The following is a 23,906-nucleotide window of genomic DNA, read 5'->3' on the forward strand; positions in this document are numbered from 1 at the left end:
CCCCCTGTGTGGCCCATTGATACTCATTGCCAATCATTAACCTCTACCCTGCCATAATCCTTTCTCTTTCTCTTTCTCTCAATCTCTCTCTCTCTCTGTTTTCTCTCTCACTGTTTTATCAGTTTATCAGCCTCTTCCTGTGAATTCCTCTCTATCCACATCAGGTTTAAGTTAGGATCAGGGCTAAGCTGAGTTCAAAAGTGTCACCACACTAAATGGATTAGAGATCCGACTAGATGGGGTTTTTTGTCAGTAGCATATTCACCAAAATTACTGTAAACACTTTTAAAGCAGACTAATAGTACCAGTCAATAGTTTGGATACACCTAAGAATTCTTTATGAAATGTAAGTAAAAAATGAAACGGTAATTGTGATTTAGGTTTTTCATAATTTTATTTGACATCTATTGAATTGATCAAAAGTGACAGTAAATACATTTGCGATGTTACAAAAGATTTCTATTTGAAATAAATGCTGTTCTTTTGAACTTTCTATTCATTAAAGAATTCATCAATAATAAGAAATATTTCTTGAGCATCAAATCATCATTGTAGAATAAGGCGGGTGCTGGTGTTTAGCGTGCGTTCGGCCAATCAGCGTACACTTGCGTCACTGGTAGTTCCTATAGTTCTGGTTTAGACCCTACTCTGAAGTAGGAGGTAATTTAGTTCCTCAAAAGGCATTCCTAGAACTAAAATCATTCCCAATTCCTGTGGTGCAAAGATGCCAAAAAGTGGGTACATCCGCCATTAGTTCTAGGAACTATGAAAAGGCCCGAGGCCCCTAATGTCATGGTATTATGGGTAGTTTCTCACTGGCGATAGTCAATAGAGCCCACCCTCAAGACTTTATGATATTCTGGTCCCTCAATGTGGTCTGAGTCCCTTTTTTTTTTCTCTCCCATTTCCATCATCTGCCAGGAAAAAATCCGAAGTGTAAGCATGTCTACTCGACTCAGGGTTAAGGATCTGAACAAAGAAGACTAAGTATGAGCAACAGTAACAGTGATGCTTGCTTCAGCAAGAACCATTTATTTTGGTCACATGGATATGATTCCTTGAAACCAACACCATATTCTACATATCCCGCATCACTCCTCTGTCTGGTATCCAGTAATACAGTACAATTCCTCACACATTACCATGTTACTCGTATCATTCCCTCTCATACCATTCCATAACTGTCACATTGATTTAGACTGGCAGGGCTAATACTTGATCTCATCGCAGATGTGGCATCCAAACCACGGAGTCGATCTTTCTGCGTTTACTCGTTGATCTTCGTTACAGCAGCATCAGATGACTCCCGACCCTTTTTTTAGATGTGAGACTAGCAGGTTCTTCGTATCGCAGACGCTGCCATGGCATTCACACAGGAGTTCCCACGGCTGTGGGGTGTGAACAGGAACCGAAACGACGTGAGAAGATAGAACGAGAGAGAGGAAGAGAAAGAGTGAGAGGGTGTTTGAAAGAAGGATTTCTGCCTCTTTGATCTAACGAAGGCTGAGAAAAAGGGAAGAATGTGAAAAGACAGGACAACTTTGAGGTTCTACTGCAGCAGAGCAAGTGTGCAAAACACTGTTGGCTGATTGATCCTATTTCAGTTCCTCTTTTCTCTTGGCACATTTCATACCATTGTTATTTGCGGTCTAAACCATAAGCAGCACTTCTTTCGGGGGGAAACGGGGAGCACAATTTTTTTTCAAAGCTGCTCTTTTCCATGATGAAAGTGAATAGGACTGTGGCTGTGGTGCAAGATTTTGAGTTAATAATGAATTTTTATGATTATGAAATAAGAAAACAAATTGATGAAAATACAGCCATGAAGACTTAAATTTAGCGCAGGGTCAAATAGACAAGTTTATAATGCTTTTAGTTTGCACATTTTTGTCCTTTTTAGAGCTTGACCTGGTTCCCATCCACTTTGACTCTGGAAAAAGCTTCAGTTTCACTGGTGGGCGTGAAGACAGCACAAGTCAGAACCTATATATATTGGGCAAATGTCAGTCAAATATGTGTCAGGCAGATATTTTAATTTAGGAATATTGGCATTGGTTGGGAGTGCAAGCTGGATCTCTGATGTCATAAACATGTACAGTGGCCTCAAAACGTATTTGGACTCCTAAGACACTTAAATATAATTACAAAAGTTTCTTGAGCACCAAATCAGCATATTAGAGTGATTTATCATGTGACACTGAAGCAGGGTTATTGTCGTCAAATAAAACTAAAACCATACTTTACTTTCCCAAAGCTATTTACTAATTTTTGGCACCAATGAGTGTTTTTGGATCTTGGGCGCACATTATTCTAAAGGGGAAAAAAGATTTGTAAAGAAAGTTTGTCTTTGTAGTTTAAAATCATAACTTTCTCTACCTCTGAGAAATGACTCCCCTCCAACTGACTATCATATAGAGACACTTTGTTTTCACCATCCAGTAAGTTTAACCCTGCTTTTTAGCTGAAAATCTTTACTCAGAAATATGGAACATTACAGAAGTAAAATGAGTTGCAAGTATTATTTCATTTTCATCTTAATGGAAGGAAAAACCCAATCTAGGTCAGCGAGTTCAAAAACAGGCATGTTGTCTCGCTGTTGTCTTCCCGCTCTACCCCAACCCTGTAGGGCAAGAAGGAAAGGGAAGAGAGAGGAGACGAGAGCAGGGAGACATTCCTCAAACATGCCAAGACATTCCGAGGGAAACCATCCCAAATATTTCCCACTGTGTGTGTGTGTTTGAGCGAATGACTCCTGTTTCTGGGGCCAATCTGACACACTGACTGACAAGCTGTCTACACCGGAGCAGAGTACGGACCACAGGGTGTGTGTGTGTGTGTGTGGGAAAGTGTGAGTGAGAAAGTCAATGTGACAATAATTGAATCTGTGCTTGTCGGTGAGACTGAAAGACGAGGAAGGGTCAAAAGGTCACATAAAGCACATCTTTTGAAAAGCGCAGGAATCTTGTTCGATTTTCTTTCTTTTTCTTCAACTTCCCTCATAAAGAGCAAGATCCTGGCTACTCATATGTAGATATATTTTTGACTATTGGCATATAAGCTGTACAATTTGTTTTGTTTTACATGCAGTTTAGGGGGAGGGTTTATCTGAAATCGATTATACCACAATAATCTGTTGTCAAAAAAGAAAAAAATCAAATAATGGCATGAAAATCTCAATTCTGCTCATGGATTACTATCTCAGGGGACCCAAAAAGCCAGGGCCGCAACATTTCAGAGAAAACTATAGGACTTTTAGTTTTGTCAAGATGAATGCGTTTACTTAAGATATTAATAAAATGTGTTTAATGCAGCAATTCTTAATACATTTACCAATATATGATTAGTGCTTAATTTTTCATTCTGCTTTCGAAAGGCTGGTTGGAAATCATGACCTGCTTGTTGGTAGAAAAATAATGTAAATTATAAAGTAAATGTTTTCCAGGGAATTTTACAATTAGTCATTTCTTTTTTGTGTGTACAGTGATCATATAAAACATAATTTATTGAATTTATTATTATTATATTTTTAATATTAACTATTATTCATTACATTATTTTATTATTATTAAAAATTAATTTAATATGAATTAATTTTAATATTAGTTTACTTCATGTTCTCTTTACAATATCACACTTATCTCAAACAAAATAAATGGGTCTTTTATACATAAAATTATTATAATCATGATCAAAAAGGTAAAAAGAGAAAGTAATAACTAGTTCTTTCTCTAAAGTGCATCCTGTACCCGAGTTGCATAAAGCCATCCAGTATGATTGGATCTGGCTATTTCAGCAAACTCTTACCAGTTTTGTTAATTTACCATCATTAAACTCACTGAGGGCGTTCTGTCTGATGTTGAGTCTAGGTCAGGAGAGGTGCGTGTGAAGTTTTTTGTTAGTCAGTGGAAATGAGCTCAGTGATGCTTGTCAAGATTATCTAACACCTTTTCCCACCAGTAAACAGTTGCAGAACATTGTGGTTTTGGCTAACCTCTTCCCACTTTCACACCCCTGATGTGTCATTTTGCCGGAAAGAGTTGCAAACTTGCACTTCTGTCTGTGTGTCCGGTGCAAGGGGTCGATCTGTGTGGACATGGTCAGGGTATGCAACGAGTCCTGAATATGTGTGTGTGTGTGTGCTTGTATTCGAGATGTATAATAGGAGCGTATTTCCTGTTGGCACCCCCGGTGGCTCTCACTCTCTGGGTCTGCGATTCGCTGCGGTGAGGAATCTGTAGCACCCGGCAGCTGGAATGTCCTGTTTGCCTAGATCTGTTTGTGCTTTCTGCACGCTGTGTTTTGATTGGCCCGACTGGCATTGGTGTGTATGTGTGTGTCGGTAGCGCAATGCGGATCCTTGCTGTTTGATGTGAGCCATTGTGTCAGAGCCAAGCTGCTTCCTGCTACTGCAGAGAGAAAGACAGTGAGGGACCCTTACTTGGACTTTTCCTAAATATACCTTTAAATAGTGCGTAATTTCCGTATTTTCCACGGATCTCGCGCTGCGAGCACACACAGCTGCCTCTGTCCATGTTGCAGGGTATTAAAGAAATAATCTGTGTTATTTTCAACTTAATGTTTATGGACAACATCTGTAGTATGTTGTCCGTTAGCACAGATGATAATTTTGGCTCCTTCCCTAATGTGTATGAATTACCACCACTAGAGCCGGACGCATTTAGACAGTTAGCCTTGTGTTCTTTAAATCGACATGCGTGTAATTGATCTTGTTGTGAACGATTTCTCCATGCAAGTTTAATTTTTTATGGCATTTTTTATCAAAATGTCATTACTCAATCCTCTGTTGAAGCATCAGACTTATCTCTGGTGACGTATGCAGGACTTCTCCAATCATTTAGGGTGTGTGCACACTTAGCATGTTTGGTGCGATTGCTCTGTTAGTGCGGTTCATTTGAGTAAGTGTGAACCCTGGTGCACCAAACAAGAGGACCGAGACACTGAAAAGACCTCGCTCCACTTCCAAACAAACTCTGGTACGGTTCGAATGAAATATGAACGCAACACGGACCAAAGACATGTAAACTAACCAAAAACAGGACATGTCACAAGATGAGGCCCTGAAAAGGACAGAAAGCTCAAGAATGCCTGTTTTTTCTCGTCATAGTCGTGATGTTGCCCATCTCAGTTCAGGCGTCAGAACCGCGTCTCCTCACAGCAGATCTTCTGTTCTGTTTTGACTCCTTTACACATTTTATAAGCTCTTCACGAGTTCTCAGCTGCTCAAAATACCATCACATGTAGCTACGCACACACAGCGAGAGCATTTAGCCCAGAACACAGCATTGTTTTGGGTGTTCGGTAAGTTCAGACACGAAATATACGTAATAAAAGCCAACCAATCGGGTTGTGAACATATCTCTATGCCTTTAGGTTCAGTATCTTCGGTGTTCGGTGTTAAAATGCCAATGTGAACGCTAAGTGGACCAGAACTAAATGGGGTTTTTTGGTCTGACTCTGGACCAAGCGAACCGAACTACAAGGATGAACACCCTTAGTCCCCATAAACCCGTCCCTTTCATAGAATAACTGCGGGCTCACATTCAGATCTGCCTTCATCCAATCAACAACCGACGGACGAACCAAGTTTTATGATAATCTGTTTCACGTCACAATATGTAAGAAGTTATCTGTCGCCATTTCAGGGTCCCTGCGGATCCTTAAAAAGTCTTAAAAGGTCTTAAATTAGATTTTTCAAATTTAAGGCCATAAAAAGTCTTAAAAATCTCTCTTTTTTTTTAAATGTCTTATTTTTACTTATGAAAGGTCTTAAATTTTAGATGACACTTTGACTTAGACTTATCTAAATGCTTTCGAAATGAAAACTATCTAATTAGCGTAGGCCTACGTATTATTTTAATTCTATCTTGGTGGATTTGCTTGTTCACGTGACAATTCGCGTCACTTACGGCAGCCTATTGGCCTACGTCTGTCTCCTGCACGCGAGAGGAGAGAAGAAAACGAGTAAATGTCAGTTCAATTGTAAGTTCAGTCTTTATGTGCTTAGGAGTGTGCGATATTGTCTATGAACTATGATGATATTGTAATCATTGTTTTAACCATGTACGAGGCACTGCGAGTGCGAGCTGACATCGCGTTTCTCTCATGCTTGCTTTCACTGCGTGATGTGTCAGTGCAGTTATAGATGTCCCCAAATGAGTTTTTGTCCTATATTTATATCATATTGTGTTGTTATATTAGAATATCACATGAGCAAGAGTGCCGTTTTCCTGTGCATAATTGCAAATGTGCTATTTATTTTATACAACAGTTAAATTAACAAAGTTAACATTGTGAGTTACTTTTTGGACACAATATTGTCAATTTTCACTTTATATCGCCGACGAGAATTTTATAATGAAGCCGTAGTCCAACAGACAGCGATGATTTTTTTTTTTTTTTTACTGAAATCCGCGTTTTGAACGAATCATTTTAACGATTCAATGAACAATCACTTGTTTTTCTGAATGAATCAGCCGTTTGATCAAATCGGTTGAATAAATGACTCCCAACAACTCGCTTATTAAGACAGTGAGTTGCCGCTACCTACTGGTGGTTTTAGTTTCATATTTAAAGTATCCTTTAATTAAAATGTTAAAATTATAAATCATTTAATATTTAAATATTGAATAGCTTTATTTATGCAATTGTAAATGAAGTGTAAATATAGTAGGCTAATGCCAGTTTTGATGCCGCTTCTGTGTCAGCTCTGCACTGCAAGGATGGATATTAATTTGATTTAATTTGACATTGGTACTGTTATTCTAATATAATTTAATTTGAATGTTAGAATTTGACATAAAAGGTGATGCATACCTCTAAATACGTTTAGAAACAATGTCCATATATAGGTGAAAATGCCCCTGGAAATCAATTTAAGGTGGAAAATATTGCCCCTTAATAAAAATGTTAATTTCGGTCACTACTGTGAACTGTGACCACTGCATAGAATATAAAAAATATGAATATCTTCATGGGTCTGCTGTCAACAACAGGCCTAAACCAGCCGGGATACCAGTACAAAAACACAATCAGTAAAATATCATCTAATTATTATCAACAAAACTTTGAAAATATCTAGACATATGTTTGTCAATATTGCGCACCCCTAATGTACGGTATTAATTTTGATTTCTTCAGGTCTTAAAAAGGTCTTAAAAAGCCTTAAATTTGACTTTAAAAATTGTGCAGATACCCTGCATTTCCTTTACATCGTGACTTTAATGCAGCATGTCAAGTTTTAAAAATGTTTAAAACGCATCTTGAGATCCATACAATCTGTGTCATTTTGTTGCGGCTCGTTTTAGCTGTTTGAATACAAGAACACATCTGATAAACGTGGGCAATCCACATAAAATTAGGCAAGGCAAGTTTATTTATATAGCACATTTCATACACTATGGCAATTCAAAGTGCTTTACTGAAAATAATTAAAATAATCACAAAATAAAAGCAAGGAAAATTAAAACCGTATGATACAGTTATAAACTGAATTAGAAGAGTTTAAAGATGATGCATAGATAAACTTCTCATCTGGCAAAACACCGGTGTATCATTTTTCACAACTCCCAGTTTTACTCTGAGATTTTCTCATGGTGATTATGGTGATTTTACATTTTTGTGTGAACTATCCCTTTAACGTATGAGCTTTTTAAGCCTCTGATTTGGCCATACACCCTGTTCGTAGACTTGTATTGAAAATAACCCAGAAGTTCATTTTAACACACCAGTAAAACCACAAAAACTCATAGCTTTCCAGTATAAATGAACTCTGCATTCGGTGGCCGTGTGAGTGCGTGTTCAGTCACGCCAAATGTTCCCTCCACAACCAGAAATCACGTTTTTATCATCCGCCATGCGAAAAGTCTTAAGTCTGATCGATTAGAAAAGTAATAGCATACCTCTCCCCAACAAGCTACGTGACTTGAGGTATCATTCGTGCCTGCGAATGCCATGGGATGAGTTAAGCATAACTCTGTAATATGAACAATAATAAAAGCGATGCTTGCTTAAGCAAAATAGAGCTGATGAATGTCTGTGAGAAAAAAACACAAAGGAGAAAGATACAGTGAACATAAGAAGTGGGAGAATTCTTTCCAAGTAAGGGAAAGGGAGGGTAAATGATTGACGGATCTTTTCAGAAAGAGATAGGAATGGAATGAGAGAGGGAAAGAGAGAGCGAGAGATGAAATGAGCTCTTCCTCTCGCTGCTTTCTGCTTGAGAGCATTCCTGTGCAGCGATGATGTCATGAGAACTGGCCCGGGGCAGACAGGCCTGCTAATGTTGTTCGGAGAGGAGGGGCCGCACTCTTTCACCTCACCGAGAGACAGAACCATATATCACTTCCATACAGCACGCAAATATGTGTGTCGGAAGAGAAGCTCAGACACAAACACAGTCAGTGTGTGTGTGCGTGCTTTTGTGTAATTACCCTTCAGGAATTCTCCCAATTCCCCAAATTTGTCATGTTTTAGGCTTCTGTCATGGTTATCTGATGCTCTAAATATCCGACACTGTTTTCCTGAAGTTTGACATTAAGCATGAAACGTCATTTAAAATATAGGTCACATCAGCTTAGTCAGTAGCAGTATAAAACAGTGCTGTGTGTTGTAATGGATACAGACCGGGAGATTAAAGTGAGACCACGCTTTACCTTCCTCCTGTAATTTACTGTCCATAAAGCAGTTGTGTTATTTTACCTCAAATCAAATAAATCAATATTTACTTTCAAACCTGTATGCTGTTTCCCTGGAATGCAATTGGATACATTTTGAAGTGTTTTGAGGAAACTCGTTTCCATACAACAGGAAGCAAATAAAAGTAGTCCACACAACTTGTGTGCGATTATTCCGTCTTCTGAAGTTACACAATATATTTTTTGTTGCAAAAGACTGAAATGGTAGATTTTGTTTATGACTGTAAAAATGTCTTAAACGGTTTCGTGTTTTGCTTAACACAAGTGCTCGTCTATTGTTGTTGCACCTCCAGTAGTTTGTTGCTTGTTTTTTATTGTTTGTTGCATTTCTGGAAGTATGCGTACAGTATTCATGTACTATGCTAATGATTTATTTCATGGTCGCTGTTCAAATCAAGATTTTTTTAATTAGGCCTAATCGTTTTTTTAAATGTGATCGATTCTCAAAAGCCACGAATCGATCTTTTTTTCCTTATTTATTTCCGCAAACATTGAACATAATATCTGATTGTCATTAATCTTATTACTAGACTACAAGATTTCATCCTCTTATTTATCCTAACCTTGCGTGATGTTACAGCGGTGAGCCTGTCATTCATTTAGTGCCGAACATGGCGGATGCAGGTTCGCCTTTCAGTGTGAAAGACGTTCCCGACAGTTGAAGGAACTGTCAGTGTCCCAGTTGGGCCAGTTCTGCATGGTCACGAAAGTTTATAATTTGCGTGCGTTTTCAAGCCTTGCCAATTTAAGCATTCAAGCGCAAGAGAACTCGAGCGATGTTACTCAGACAGCATGCAAATAATAAAATGTATTCTCTTTGACGTCTCCCTGCGCTTAAACGGACAAATTCACACAAATTTATCTCAAAATGCCTGCCTTTGCGGATTTTAAAGAATACCATAGGATTACAAAAAAAGTTTTGATTGTCTTTGTCACTCTTTCCTTCTCCACTCTTTTCTTCCTGTCTCTTGCGACCCCCTAATAGTCGGATGTGTGAAAGTGTGCTTTGATGGGCATTTTTATGAGCTGTACTCAAGGAGGGTTGCTCAATGCGGTCATTCTTATGAATGGAGTGTGTGCGTGTAGGAGGAAGGCATCATGTGTGTGTCCATGATTTACTGTGAAAGGGAGACCGACTGTGTCACCATGTGTGTGTATATCTGCCAGCTTTTCCATCCCCAGAATTTATCTACAAATTTCCATGTTTTCACCGACTGTTTTATGTTTTAGTTAATCTATCATTCAAGTCCATTTTTATCTCCATTCGTCTTTCATGAACCCACACGGCATGCCTCTAAAGTGCAGGGCTACGTGCAGGGTTCCCTGTAGCTCTGCAGAATGGCCTGCCGTTGCCAATGTAAATGCTAACTTACTTTGCTTTGGCTGAGCAGCTAAATGGGACTTAGTTGGTCATCTACATTATGCCGAGTTTATCTCCCCGGTTCTCTTACTTTGTTGCTAAGGTAAAATTACAGAAAAGGCTACTTGTTCAAAGTAATTTGTAAAGCACAGCCTCGAAGTGGCCTAAAAAGTATGTCACGCTTAATTTTGAATGTCACTGAATGTTTGATTGGCATTGAATTAGATGGCAAAATATAAAACCAAAAGACATTTATTTTAAACAAAGACAGCACAAAGCGCACTTTTAAAGCAAAAAATATGCTTATTTAGCCCTGGTCCATATTTTATGCAATAGAACAGCTTGAACAACATAATTTTTCACTGAAAACATTTACATTATGGTAATTGCCATTTATTCTGAAGAAAAAGATACATTTTTCAAGCAAAACCTCAAAAATAACATTTTATTAGTTGTTAAACGTTTGTGGGCACCCTTCTTAGGACACCTGTGTGAACTTGGTGAGAACTGATGTCATACATCCACTAAAAATCACCTTATTAGCAGTTCACTTTCCCCAATACATTTGTCATTTGTCTTAGGAACAATAGCTTACTCAAAATGGGCCTTTTGTTATGCCTCCCACATTAAATCATACATGCACTATGTTTGAAACAAGAATTTGATGGATGTGCTTCTAACTAGTGCTGCTGATGGACTGAAGAGCAGTTTCTAAGGTTAATAGGGTTGTTCTGTCTGTTGTAGCTAATAGTGGTTTGCCTAGTGTCAATGGACATGTTGTTGGACTTGATGGATTATTTTTGCATGGCTGGTCTTTGCACTTTGCACAGTGTAGATGCCTCTCTGAAATGGGCCCCCCAGTGAAGCCTGTCACTTCAGCGTGTGAGCTATAACAGCTCAGGAACCCCACTGTTAATGAGTATTTGTTTCTGTGTGTGTTAATGAGGGATGGACTAGCGACCCGTAGTGTGCCTGTGTGTGGTTAGTGAGTGAAAGTGCTAAACATAAGACATTTAATCAGTTTTTTACTTTACTGCGCTCGTTGCTTGCACCCCGCCCCGAGTCGGGCTTGGGAATGGGGGTCAACAGAGGCTGGCAGTGCTTCCTCTGTGTCTGATCCGGCTGATGTTATCGAGGGTTGGAAGTCTGTTTGCTTTGGGACTACTGGGCAGTTAGGGGTGGGAAGGGTCGAAGAGCAGCCCCCCATGGGACAGGCGAGGTATACGGACATGGGGGTCAGCCTCTCTGGCTTGGGAAAGGGCTGGGAGAGCCTAGACCACTGAACGACGTCAAATAAAATTGGAATGGAAAAATAGCCAAATTCAGACAAGAAAAGATGCACACTCGCCCCTTTTCTCTTTCCCTCCATCTTCGGTTTTCTCACAGGAACTATGCTAGCGCATCCGTGATGCTTGCGCATGAGGAAGAGGAGGAGGTGCCAAGGTTAACCTCATCCGCTTCACCTTTTAATGGATAAAAGGGATTCCCCAGTGATATCATCTGCAATATTAGCTGGTTTGTTGGTGAGCCAAAGCATGCTGGGATATGTTCATTACCTGCCTGGGCTCTTATAGGACTTTCTTCTCAATAGCCTGCCGCGTTTGATCTCTAGATTTCTGCTCTCTTTTGAGTAACTTTGAAGATCTCCATTACAAAGAGAGGGGACACCGATGGCCCCAAAGCCACAGTGTAAAAGCAGTGGCCCAAAGAGCCTGAAATCAAAGAGACAAACTCAGCCGCTGAAGGGAAACTTTCCCGCGCCCCCCTTACCTTCCCCTGCCAGATCCTGATTGGTCAGGTTGCGTACCTGTCTCTGTCCGTCTGTTTAAACCCTCCCTCTGGGAGGTATTTCTCATTTTCTTTCTCACCGTTTTTTTTTTCCCTCAGTCTTTTCTTTGCTGTCTATTTTGGTGAGCCAGGCCGGTCCAGCCGGTTCCCACAGAGTGGTTCCCATGGTTATCGGCGAGGAGATAGCGTCAAGGATGGAGGATGATTGGGATAGGGGGTGGGGTGTTTGACAGAGACCGGGAAAGACAGCTCTGCACTGAGAGATAGCAGCTCTGTTACATGGAGGGGGGCCGGGGAAGCTAGTGGGGTTACGGGGGTATGGGGGTCCAGGGGGGGGGAGGGAGCCGGTGGGGGTGATGGTGGACTGAGGTGGGGCGGAGCAACAGGCTTGCAGGGGCACTGTGAGAGGGACAGATTCAGTTCCCACACTCATAATGACTGTGTCACAGGAGACTGAAAAGGGACAGCCTCTGGCCCTGGGGAATTTAGCAGGACCGACCAGAACGCGAGGGAAGGAGGGGTGGCGAGGGCTGCCGATGGGGTCCGTGACACAGGAACTCTCTCAGGCCTTTTTAGGCTTCACCTCATCGCTTTCACACCCGAGATGAACCCCAAACCCAACCTCAAGCCCTCCTCTACCTCAGCGTTTCCACTTCATCTCCCCCTCCCCTCGGTGTCTTTCCCCCCAGGCTTTTGTTCACCATGTTGTCCCGTTTCCTGTCTACACCCTTGTTCTTGTTTCTCTCTCACACTTCTTTTTGTCCACCCCTGCTGCCATCTCAAAGCCTTTCGTTTTTGTCCTTTCCTTGGAGAAGGGGTGCTTTGAAGTTGCCTTTCTCCTCTCAGGCTCTCAAGTCTTATCCAGCATCATTAGCACTTGACCTCTCTCCCCTCACGCCCTTTCATTTCACTTTATCTCCCCCATGCTGTGTGTGTGCGTGCACGATTATCTTGGTCAGAAAATCAAGCTCATTGATCCTCATTTGCACTCTTATTTCACGGCACAATGAGCCTTTCAGGTTTGCTAAACAGTTTCAGGTTTTCCAGAGTTTGATACTCTCGGCACCTTTGTGAGACAGCTACCTGGGATAAGTGTTGTCACTGGGATCAATGTAGACCTTTTTTGCACATGGCCGACAGTAGGTAAATCTATTCTAGGTCAACAAAAGTAGGTAGAGATTTTTGAGAAGTATGTGTCATAAGTGCCAAGGGGCAATGGGAAAGATGCTTACTTGCACGGATGGTTTTCAATATTGGGTTTTGACCCACCCTGTGGTCTGGAAACCGTTTTTGTCTACCTGTTGGGTCTGAAAGCTGAGGTGCCCAGCGGAGTGGGCCAGGCACCAGTCATCCCACAACTTTCTCAGGCTCGCCCCCTCCCCTTAAGGGCTGCCATAGTCAATATTTACAGTTGGGGATGAATCATGAAGACTTCACAATAGCATTCCGAACATGCTTAAGTGTGTCGGTTAAAGAGAGCAAGCAAGAGAAGAAAGAGAGGTATGAAACGCAGCACGAGGCTTGCGCAACAGAAAGCTCCCATGACAAGACACTGGGAGACAGGACGGGACAAATACCGCAGCGAGTTACTGTGGGTGTGGTGGGAAGACTTTGCGACACGACTACCTTGGCCTTAGTTTCTCTCTCCCTTCTTGCTTTCTCTTTCCCTGTATGGTGTGTGTGTGTGTGTGTGTGAGAGGCAGGCAGATTTTTATTTTTAAGTATTTTTTAAAAAATTAATTTTTAGGATACTATGCATCCTGATAAAGTTCCCTTGGCCTTTGGAATTAAAATAGCCCCACATCATCACATAGCATTCACCATACCTAGAGATTGGCATGGGGTACTTTCCATAAGATCATTTCTCAATGCAAATCAAACTAGCTTTTAGGCTAACTGAAATAAAACCATGCCAATCTCTAGGTATGGTGAAGGCTATGTGATGATGTGGGGCTATTTTTATTCCAAAGGCCAAGGGAACTTTATCAGGATGCATAATATCCTAAAAATTAATAATAAAAAAAATACTTAAAAATAAAAATCTGCCTGCCTCTATGGGAATTTAACATAGGGGTGTACTCACTTATGCACCATGTATTTTAAGGAAGAACATTTATTTATTTACGATACATTATTCATTCACAAAGAAAATTGGTGTCCTTAAAGGTTGGATTTTTCCTAATTTTTTCAATTAAGGCATTAAGTTCAATTTCCAAAATATGATTTTTTATTCATCTTTTTAGTCAACTTTAGAGAGAGAGAGAGAGAGAGAGAGAGAGAGAGAGAGAGAGAGATATAGATGTATAGATGTATAGATGTATAGATATAGATGTATATATATAGAGAGAGAGATTTCTTTTAAAGCTACTTTATTTAAAAAAAAAATTACATCTTAGCTAAAAAACATTCAAAACACCCCCCACACACACAAAAACGGAAAAAAATGTATTCAATACAATTTGAGAAGAATAATTCTTCATCTATAACAGTACACAATACATCATCATAATTCCATACATCTTTAAAACCCTCAATGTTCTTCATTTACTTGTCAAACAAAAACTCATGTCTTATTCTTGCTTTCACTAAACTCCTAAAAAGTGCCATTATTCATATTTATATTTAGAGTACCTTTGCTGTCATCCAACGTTGATTTGCAGTAAATTAAAAAACGAACAAATTAATGTTTAACATTGTCAAATGTAATCTTTAACAAAGCATAAAATGAATATACATTTTTCATACTGAATGTTGTAATGTAATGCCTAAAATCACTTGTAGAATTTAACATTTTTTTATATTAGTTTTTAGTGTTTTATTTTTTCTATTTATTTTAGCAAAAAAGTCTAAATAATAATTGGATAATCTCAGTTGACCAGAACTTTAATATCGGTGTATCCCTAATATCGAAGCAATGCAGGGTGTTTCTTTAAAAGGGTTCTTTTATTTTTTTACTATTTAATCTGGATTTAAACCAATTTACTGAAATTGATGGTTCAAAAGAACTGATTTCTAACTGGCACTTTATGAAACCTAATGGCCAAATAGAAAAAATTAATTAAAATCAAAATCACTCCAATAATCACTAGCAAAATATATTCCACCCAGCCCTAACTGTCATTTATTTACATCTAGTTGAGGACAAAAAAAAAAACTCCCCAGCGACATCCTCAAGGGTATTTACTGCTGGAAGTATGTAAGAGTCATTGATCTGACCGCCTGAGACGAAAGAATGAGAAGAGAGAAAAAGAAAGAGCTGTGAGCCATTCTTGGTTTCAGGGCTCGTAGTGGGGCTATTATCCCCCTATTTGGGCAGTGCTAAAGAGCTCAGCTCTGAGAGAGGGGCAAGTATCAATAGGGTGGGTGGAAAGGCTAGCTTCACAGAGGCCAAGCTACCACACAAAACCCCCAGTGCCCCCCTGAGCCCTGCAGCTAAAGCCCACACAAAGAGTCTCCTCACTGGCCATTATTCCCCGACTCCCGTGGTTCTCTGCAGAGCTCCAGTCCCAAACCAACCCCCCTCGTCCAGAGCTGCCAAGAAACTTCTCTGGGTATGAGCTGTTCCAAGACCAACAGGGGAGAGTTTTCTGAACACATGTATGTTATTAGAAAAAGAGAAAAGTGTCAGAACAGTTTGCTTGTCGACTGCATCCTGTCCAACAGTCTGGTCAGGTTCAGCTCTCTGGGCAATGAACGGACCATTAGCACTGACAACAGCACTAATCTAAAACACCTCCAGGCAGGGTCACGGGAGAAAGAGAGGTCAGCCCTGATGAGCTTTCTACTAATGCCTCAAGTAAACGAGCAGTCTCGTGTCTTATTACATCCAAGAGACTTTCCTCCAGTATTGAGGAAGCTACTTCCCAAGCAACAAGCTGCTCATAATTTCATTTATAATTTAAAGTTGTTAAACTTAAAGGATTAGTTCACTCCAGAATTAAAATTTCCTGATAATTTCCCCCTCCCACGTCATCCAGTATGTTAATGTCTGTCTTTCTTCAGTCGAAAAGAAATGAAGGTTTTTGAGGAAAACATTCCAGGATTTTTCTCCATATAGTGACTTCAATGGGGTCCAACAGGTTGAAGGTATAAATAGCTTTAATTTAGTTTTTTTGCTTTTTGTTACCAACTTTAATATAGTTTTCCTTCCTAAGAAAATTAGATCCAAAGTGACTAGGTATTGGGTGAAGGCATCACAGAGTCACTAGTCACATAGTCACTTTGGATCTAACATTCAGTTCCTTTTATAGACTAAATCCCTTTTAATAGAAAAACCATTGGTTAATATTTAGTTAAATATTTTAATCAATAGACAGACAGAACTAAAAATATTCATTTGCAAATACTTGTTTTTGCAGTAATTATGTATACAAAATTTTATTTGAAGTATTATATTATATTATATTATATTATATTATATTATATTATATTATATTATATTATATTATATTATATTATATTAATGTTCCCCTCTGTCCTGTATTATCATTATTTTATTTTTGTTTTACATTGGTATTTTATGTATTTATATATGCATTCTCTGTTAGAAAACAAAATAGCCTAATGCCAACCCCAATTTATTTTCCCACAAAATTATATCTACATTTCTCAGGACGGTAGTGATCTTGTTATTTGCCGCCCAAGCTTGCAACACATGTGTCAAACGCTGAGGTTTGCCGTGCCGACAGGGCAGGAATCTGAACCGTACTCCTGTTCCCACGCTTACCTGCCTCTGCTTCAGTTTGAATCATAGCAGCATCCTCTCATTGGTCAGACACTCGGTCATGTGACCCAGCCACAGCACAAGCCCGCCGCCTGTATGCAGTCCAGGATTTTCCCATGGGAGCGGCAGTGAGAGAGAGAGGGGGAACGGAGTCGAAATGAGTATTTTCCCTCCACTCCCCCTCCCCCACCTCTCGTCTATGGGAGCTCTCTATCTCTCGTCTCTGGCTTTTCTCGGGCACGTCTCACTAATTGGAAAGGTTTTTAGCACGTCGGAGGCTCATGCTGGCCTCATATAGAGGTGACTTTTGAAACACATACTCAACACTGTGCTTTTGTGCTGTACAAACAGTAACCTGTCAAATCTTGTGCAGTCTTTACCTTTGGTACAACAACACAAGGTGACTAACCTTACTACTAACTACATTTTCTCAAATGATGAAGGCAAATACCAAAACTCGCTGTCATATGCTCGGATGTTGTATGTAGTTGCCAGGACTTGTGCTGTTTTGATAGATTTTTAGCTATTTTTTAGCACATTGCTAACTGGTTTGTGTTCTGGGGGTTTAAGGTGTTTGCTTACTGGTCCAAGTCAAAAGGGCCCATTTGCAAGTGTTTAATATTTTGGTCCCTAAATATGGCTGATGTTGTCCCTGCTAAAATGTTTAATTGTTGACCAGAGAAAATCCAAGCTTGAATGCTTTATAAAATAATGTCTCTTCTCTTCTAGAGTTGCATTTGTGGGAATTTAAGATTTTAAAAAAATTAAAAAAAAAATTATTTTTTTGCACAATTTTGCAACAACTGATTCATTGTCTACAACATGGGATAACATCCATGAATGTCATACACAAACATTACTAGACAACAGTAGTGGGAACGCCCGCTAGTGATCTCACCGCCAGCCATTGGCGACATGCAGCGACAAAGTCTCTGGTGGTGTGAACGCAGCTTTAATCTCTTCTCAACGTCAAAGTCACATCATTCATTTCCATACCACAAACGGTGCGGGACGAGTTTGCCCGTTAAATACCCCAGAGTTTCCAAAGCATGTCCTAACTAGGTGTGATAGATTCTATCTCTTTATCTGAGTTTGTGTCCTAATCGGAGACAAATGAAGAGTGCCACTGTTGCCCTCACTGATATCTCACTGGTTAAAAATCCCACTCCACTTCTGCATCGCACCTGTATAATATGGCGAAGCATACAAATCTTCAGAGGAATTCTTCAGAAATGTCCAACCTGAAGTGTGATTTAGGGTGTGTGCACACTTGGCATGTTTGGTGCGATTGCTCTGTTAGTGCGGTTCATTTGAATAAGTGTAAACGCTGCCGTCTGAACCCTGGTGAACACCAAACAAGAGTCTCACTCCGCTTCCATGCAAACTCTGGTACGGTTCGAATGAAATATGAACGCGTCACGGACCAAAGACATGTAAACTAACCAAAAACAGGACATGTCACAAGATGAGGCCCTGAAAAGGACAGAAAGCTCAAGAATGCCTGTTTTTTTCTCGTCATAGTCATGATGTTGCCCATCTCAGTTCAGGCGTCAGAACCGCGTCTCCTCACAGCAGATCTTCTGTTCTGTTTTGACTCCTTTACACATTTTATAAGCTCTTCACGAGTTCTCCGCTGCTCAAAATACCATCATATGTAGCTACGCACACACAGCGAGAGCATTTAGCCCAGAACACAGCATTGTTTTGGGTGTTCGGTAAGTTCCAACATGAAATATACCTAATAAAAGCCAACCAATCGGGTTGTGAACCTATCTCTATGCCTTTAGGTTCAGTATCTTTTAGGGGTGTAACGATACCTTAATTTCACGATTCGATACATATCACGATACTGAACTCACGATACGATATTATTGCGATACTCCAAGACATATAATAAAAGGTTAAGAAAAAATGTACTGTTGATTAAATGCTAAATTTGATATAACATTGTGGGTGTAAATGAATAGGCTTGGACAATGGTGACACCAGAATTAATATATTCATGATTCTGAACCTGAAAATACAGAATTATTTTAGATGAATATGCTTGCACTCTGTCACTGGCTAGATATATTTAAAATAATGTAGGCCACTTTTTACTGGTAACATAAGACTTATAACATAAGCATTATCAGGACCCACTAATATTCCCCCATTATTATACATTATATTCAACATAATATATTGTAGTTTAATGTAGTACTGACTCTGAAAACTTCAATTTTTTCTCACAGGGTAAATTTTATTTTGGGTGAAATATCCACGATACATAGTTGCATTTTTGTATTGCGATATATTGTGACACGATATATTGTTACACCCCTAGTATCTTTACTTCAGTGTTAAAATGCCGATGACGTGAACGCTAAGTGGACCAGGACTATATTTTTTTATTTTTTTATTTTTTTGGTCCAGATCAAATGAAACTACAAGTGTGAACACACATGAGACTCAATGTTGGAATTGAAATGCACAAGTGACTGACAATCACGAATACAATAATAGCTTGACCCGCAACAGCAACTATAGCCCTGGCTCCTACACATATGGCGTTGACATATTTGCCATAGGGTTTGGTCTAGTCACGCCTCGCTTTCTCCTCCTCGCTTGTTTATGTGTGAGGCAAAACTTGCGCATGTGGTTTTGGAGGCAAACACAGATGGAGAAAGAGCGCGACGGTGCAGGCATGAGTATGAAGAGTTGGCGGAGCAGGTTTTGACTTGCTTTTGCATGGGAAACTCAGGAGCTGGGTAAATAGTTGTCAGTATGTTTTTGGCCACTCAGCCTCTGCGGTGTGTGGGAAGAGATCACTCAAGGTGGAATGGAGAGAGCGTGAGAGTGAGCAGCCAGGGGTTGCAAAGGGCACCTGTGCAGGTCACACACACACCTTGCTTTTTCACAGCACCTTGTGTGTGTGTGTGCGCGCGTGAGAACATATATATACTTCAAACTGAATTCTGAATGGATCCAGTACTTAAAATGAAATCTGCAAACTGAATGTTTTCAGAGAGACTTTATGAACTGATATAATTTACTCTACTAGTCAAAAGTTTGGGATAATTAAGATGTTTTTTATGTTTTCGAAATAAGTCTATTCTGCTCACCAAGGCTGCATTTATTTGATTAAAAAATACTGTAAAAACTGTAATATTGTGAAATATTATTACAATTAAAAGAACTGTTTTCTATTGTAATATATGTTAAAATGTAATTTATTCCTGTGATCAAAGCTGAGTTTTCAGCATCATTACTCCAGTCTTCAGTGTCACATGATCCTTCAGAAATCATTCTCATATGATGATTTGAATTATATTTTAGTGCTAAATTGTTAATAATGGTTCTTATTATTATCAAGGTTGAAAGCAGTTTTAATTTTGTAATATTTTTGTGGAAACCATGATACATTTTTTCAGGAGTCTTTGAATAGAAAATTCAAAAGAACAGCATTTATACGAAATAAAAAGCAAAAATAAAGATATTTATAATGTTACAAAAGATTTCTATCAATTTAATACACCCTTTCTTTTAATTATCGAAATCTTTTGAATGATAGTGTATCACAACTTGCACAAAATATAAGTAGCGAAAACTGTTTTGAACTTTATTAATAGTAAATGTTTCTTGAGCATCAAATCATTATATTAGAATGATTTGTAAAGGATCATGTGACACTGAAGACTGGAGTAATGATGCTGAAAATACAGCTTTGATCACAGGAATAAATTATATTTTGACATACATTACAATAGAAAACCGTTATTTAAAATTGTAATAATATTTCACATTATTAATGTTTTTACTGTATTTTTGATCAAATAAATGCAGATAAATGCATGCTTAAGAGACTTCTTTCAAAAACAATTATTCCAAACTTTAGGCCGCTAGTGTACATTTACATAATTAACTTTTTTTTAGCCTCATGGTTGTTTAAAACCCCGTATAAAGAGAAATGTTGTGTTTGTGTTAAGAAATGTTCACTTCTCTATATTTCAAGTCATCTTAAGTCATATGGAAGTTGTAAACTTGAATTTTCGGTGGGGATTTTCGGGCCTTGTTGGAACTTGACTGCCATATACGATGAACTGATACTGTATAAAAGAAAAGACTGCCTGAAATATTTCTCCTTTTGTGTGACACAGAAATAATAACCGCAGTGGATTTGAAACCACACGAGTGTGAGAAACTGTTCAGACTTTTCACTGTTCCTTTAACTCCTTTAATTCCTGAGAAGTCTTTCAATTTCAGTTTCAGTTCTGAGTCCCATGTGTTCACGGACTGAATTGTCACTGTCCTGTTAAGGCGTCCCATTTAGCATGTCTCAGTCTGGCCGGTATTGCAGAGGTGGAGATGGCGTTAAGTGACGAGGCTTTTAGCGCCCATGTGTTGTTTGAAAGGGTGGGAATCGGTTCCTCGCCGAGGATGAGACAGAGGCCACACTGAAGTGTGAAATCAAGAGAGGCGACGCAAACTTTTAACCTCACACCTATCCTGCGTCACTGGAGACGAGTGTGTGTGTGTGTGTGCGTGAGAGAGTTTGGCATGGGACTTACCAGACTGTTTCAAATATATCCGAGTTCACAATCTGCTATCTACCAATGTGTATATATATACATCGTTAAAAAGTTTGGGGTCAGTTTTTTTTTTTTTTTTTTAAGAATAAATACTTGTATTCAACAAGGAAGCATTAAATTGATCAGAAGTGACAGTAAAGGAATTCTTTTTCAAATAAATGTGGTTCTTTTGAAGTTTCTATTCATCAAAGAATCCTTTAAAAATGTATCACTGTTTTTAGAAAAATATTAATCAGCACAACTGTTTTCAATATTAATAATAACTGTTTCTTGATCATCAAATCATCATATTAGAATAATTTCTGAAGGATCATGTGACACTGAAGACTGGAGTAATGATGCTGAAAATACAGGTTTTCTATTGTAATTATGTTCAACTGTAAAATTATTTCTCATTATTACAGTTTTTACTGTATTTTTGATTAAATAAATGCAGTCTTGTTGAGCAGAAGAGACTTCTTTCAAAAACATTAAAACAATATTACTGATCCCAAATTATTGAACGGTAGTGTGTATGGTATAAATGCTGTGAGTTTTGTAGACAAATCTAAATTGTAAATGTATACATTTATTTTTGTATAATGTATATACATATACATTTCTTTACAAAGTTACCATTTTCTTTATTTATGCATTATTTTCTTTATTTTGAATGGATCACATCACATTCCTTAAATACTAGAATGCACTGCACTTTTGATTCATATAAGAGAGCACAATATGAGTATTTCATAGTTTTGATATCTTTACTGTTATTCTAAAATGTGGAAAATAATACTTAAATAGAATGATTAAGTTTAAACCGTAAAAAAGCTATATACAAAATATATAAACTGTCGACATAAGAGATTTTATTGTCTAACACTTGTTTGAACATCTTGTTGGTGAATTGATTTGCATGACATCATAATGTTTTATTACATATTGATGTGTTTTTTCTGTCTCCTGTTTCAAGGCTTGCAACTGTAACGAGTACTTTAAGCTGTCCAGAGAGGATATGACCCGCATGATGAAAGAGAGAGGTCGGCGCGCGCTTTCCATTTGTTGCCCATATATATATATATTTGAATGTACATCTTTTACAATGTATTTACAGATTTAATCCAGACTCTTTTCCACCATTATTTAATTTCCAGTGACTTAGCATTTGATGTGAACAGTATTTCCCCCCAGTTTTTGTCAGTATCAGAGGATAGCACGCTTTGAGCTCTGTTGGTTTTTTCTTTCTCTTCAAAGGTCTTCTTCAGGACATCGTATCTAAGCGGGATGACTGCGAACCACAGGATGAAACACCAGAAGATTACAATAGCTGGAGGCCCCCAGAGGGCCCCGAGTTCACCCCTCACTGCCGCTGGGCCCCACGCACGGCCCTGGACCCCCAGACCTTCAGATTCCCCAGCGGGGCCGAAGTTCAGCTGGAGACGGTTCCCCCAGGCCTCCTTCCCCGGATCCCCGTGTACTTCATCTGCACCGGCTGCGGAAAGGTGTTCTGGGAGGGGACGCACTACGACCGGGTGCTGTCCCAGTTCCAGAAGGTCCTGCACGTCAGCGAAAGCCTCCAGGTGTAATGAACTCTCGCTGTTGCTTTGCAGGTTGTTTTTTTCTTTCAGATTTTTAACAATTCTTTTTACGGAGGTATTTTTTATTTGCTACACTGTGTCATGATAAATGTGTAAAAGCATCCATTTGTTTTACACAAAATAATACACGTAATGCCATAAATGTTTACAGACCTCCTAAGTTGTTCATAAAATACAAGTGTTAAGGGTTTTTAATAATAGGATTTTCCAGATTTTTGTTGAATTCACTCATAAAATTACAAATTGTAATTTTTTTTGTTGCACAAAATCTTGTTTTTCTCTATTTTTTAAAAAGGAACTTTTTTTAGATGTAAATTTGATTTACGCAACAATACACTTAATGCCATAAATTGTTTACAAACCTAAGTTGTTCATAAAATGTGTTAAAGGTTTTTAATAATACTTTATGAAAAGATTCATCACAACTTGTGAATAAAAACAGGATTTACATTGAATTAACCCCTTCAAAATGTTATCATTGTAAATATGATACAATGACCCCCCCCCCCCCAAAAAAAAAAGTTTGTTTGCTTTTTTTTTTTTTTTTCAGACGTTGTTTATTGTTTAGTCTTTAACTCATATCTCCATTTGTAAATCTGTCAAAACTACAGAATAATATGCCTGGGTTCCCCAAAGACAGCTCTGCTGAAATCGTGCCAGACTCTGTTTTCCTTCCAAGTTTTGCGAGTTCATAACAGGATGGGCTGCATACAGTCAGTCCTTCAGTTCGAGTTCAATAAAGTCGCGCTCAAACAGAGCTGCCTATATCTGTGTCCTCTTTTAAATGTGCGCTCCCTGAATATAAGCATCAAAGTGTTGACTGTAACCGTAGCTCTGCGTGTTTGCATTAGCTGGAGATAATCTTGTCTGCTTGCAGTAGGAGCTCTAGCTCTACCTAGCCCCGTTCAGGACGCCCCGGCTCTCCTGCACTTCTGTTATTCGATACTGGCCCTTTCTTTGCTGGGAAGAAAAGCTCGCCTCTTTCCCACGCTCCTTGAGCACGTGGTACTGGGGCTGAATTGGACTCTGAAGGCCCTCCCTCTATTGAGACGTCACGCTAACCCCACAGGTTCCCCGGGCCGGTGACTCAGGGGCCTCTGCCTGCGCTCTTCCCCCTCCTCTCCTCTCCGCTGTCTGGCTCCGGCGCCAGAAACCTCGCGCAGGGGCCGG

The 23,906-nt window shown here is 39.2% G+C and overlaps 1 protein-coding gene across 2 annotated transcripts in view; it reads left to right on the forward strand.

Annotated features, from left to right (window-relative positions):
* The window catches only part of exd3 (exonuclease 3'-5' domain containing 3), a 43,354-nt gene extending 20,111 nt beyond the window's left edge, over positions 1-23,243 (forward strand). Inside the window, exons 19-20 of one of the 2 annotated variants that reach the window (XM_084103650.1) lie at positions 22,112-22,178; positions 22,393-23,243. In XM_084103650.1, the coding sequence (XP_083959776.1) occupies positions 22,112-22,178; positions 22,393-22,724 (399 nt within the window). In that variant the 3' untranslated portion in view covers positions 22,725-23,243. Of the gene's footprint in view, positions 1-22,111; positions 22,179-22,392 lie in introns of those variants that run through there. The other variant, XR_014604593.1, reaches the window with a different exon arrangement.
* The last annotated feature ends 663 nt before the right edge of the window (positions 23,244-23,906 follow it).

The sequence above is a fragment of the Abramis brama genome (assembly GCF_963993115.1).
Source record: "Abramis brama genome assembly, chromosome: 25".
NCBI classification, from domain to species: Eukaryota; Metazoa; Chordata; class Actinopteri; order Cypriniformes; family Leuciscidae; genus Abramis; species Abramis brama.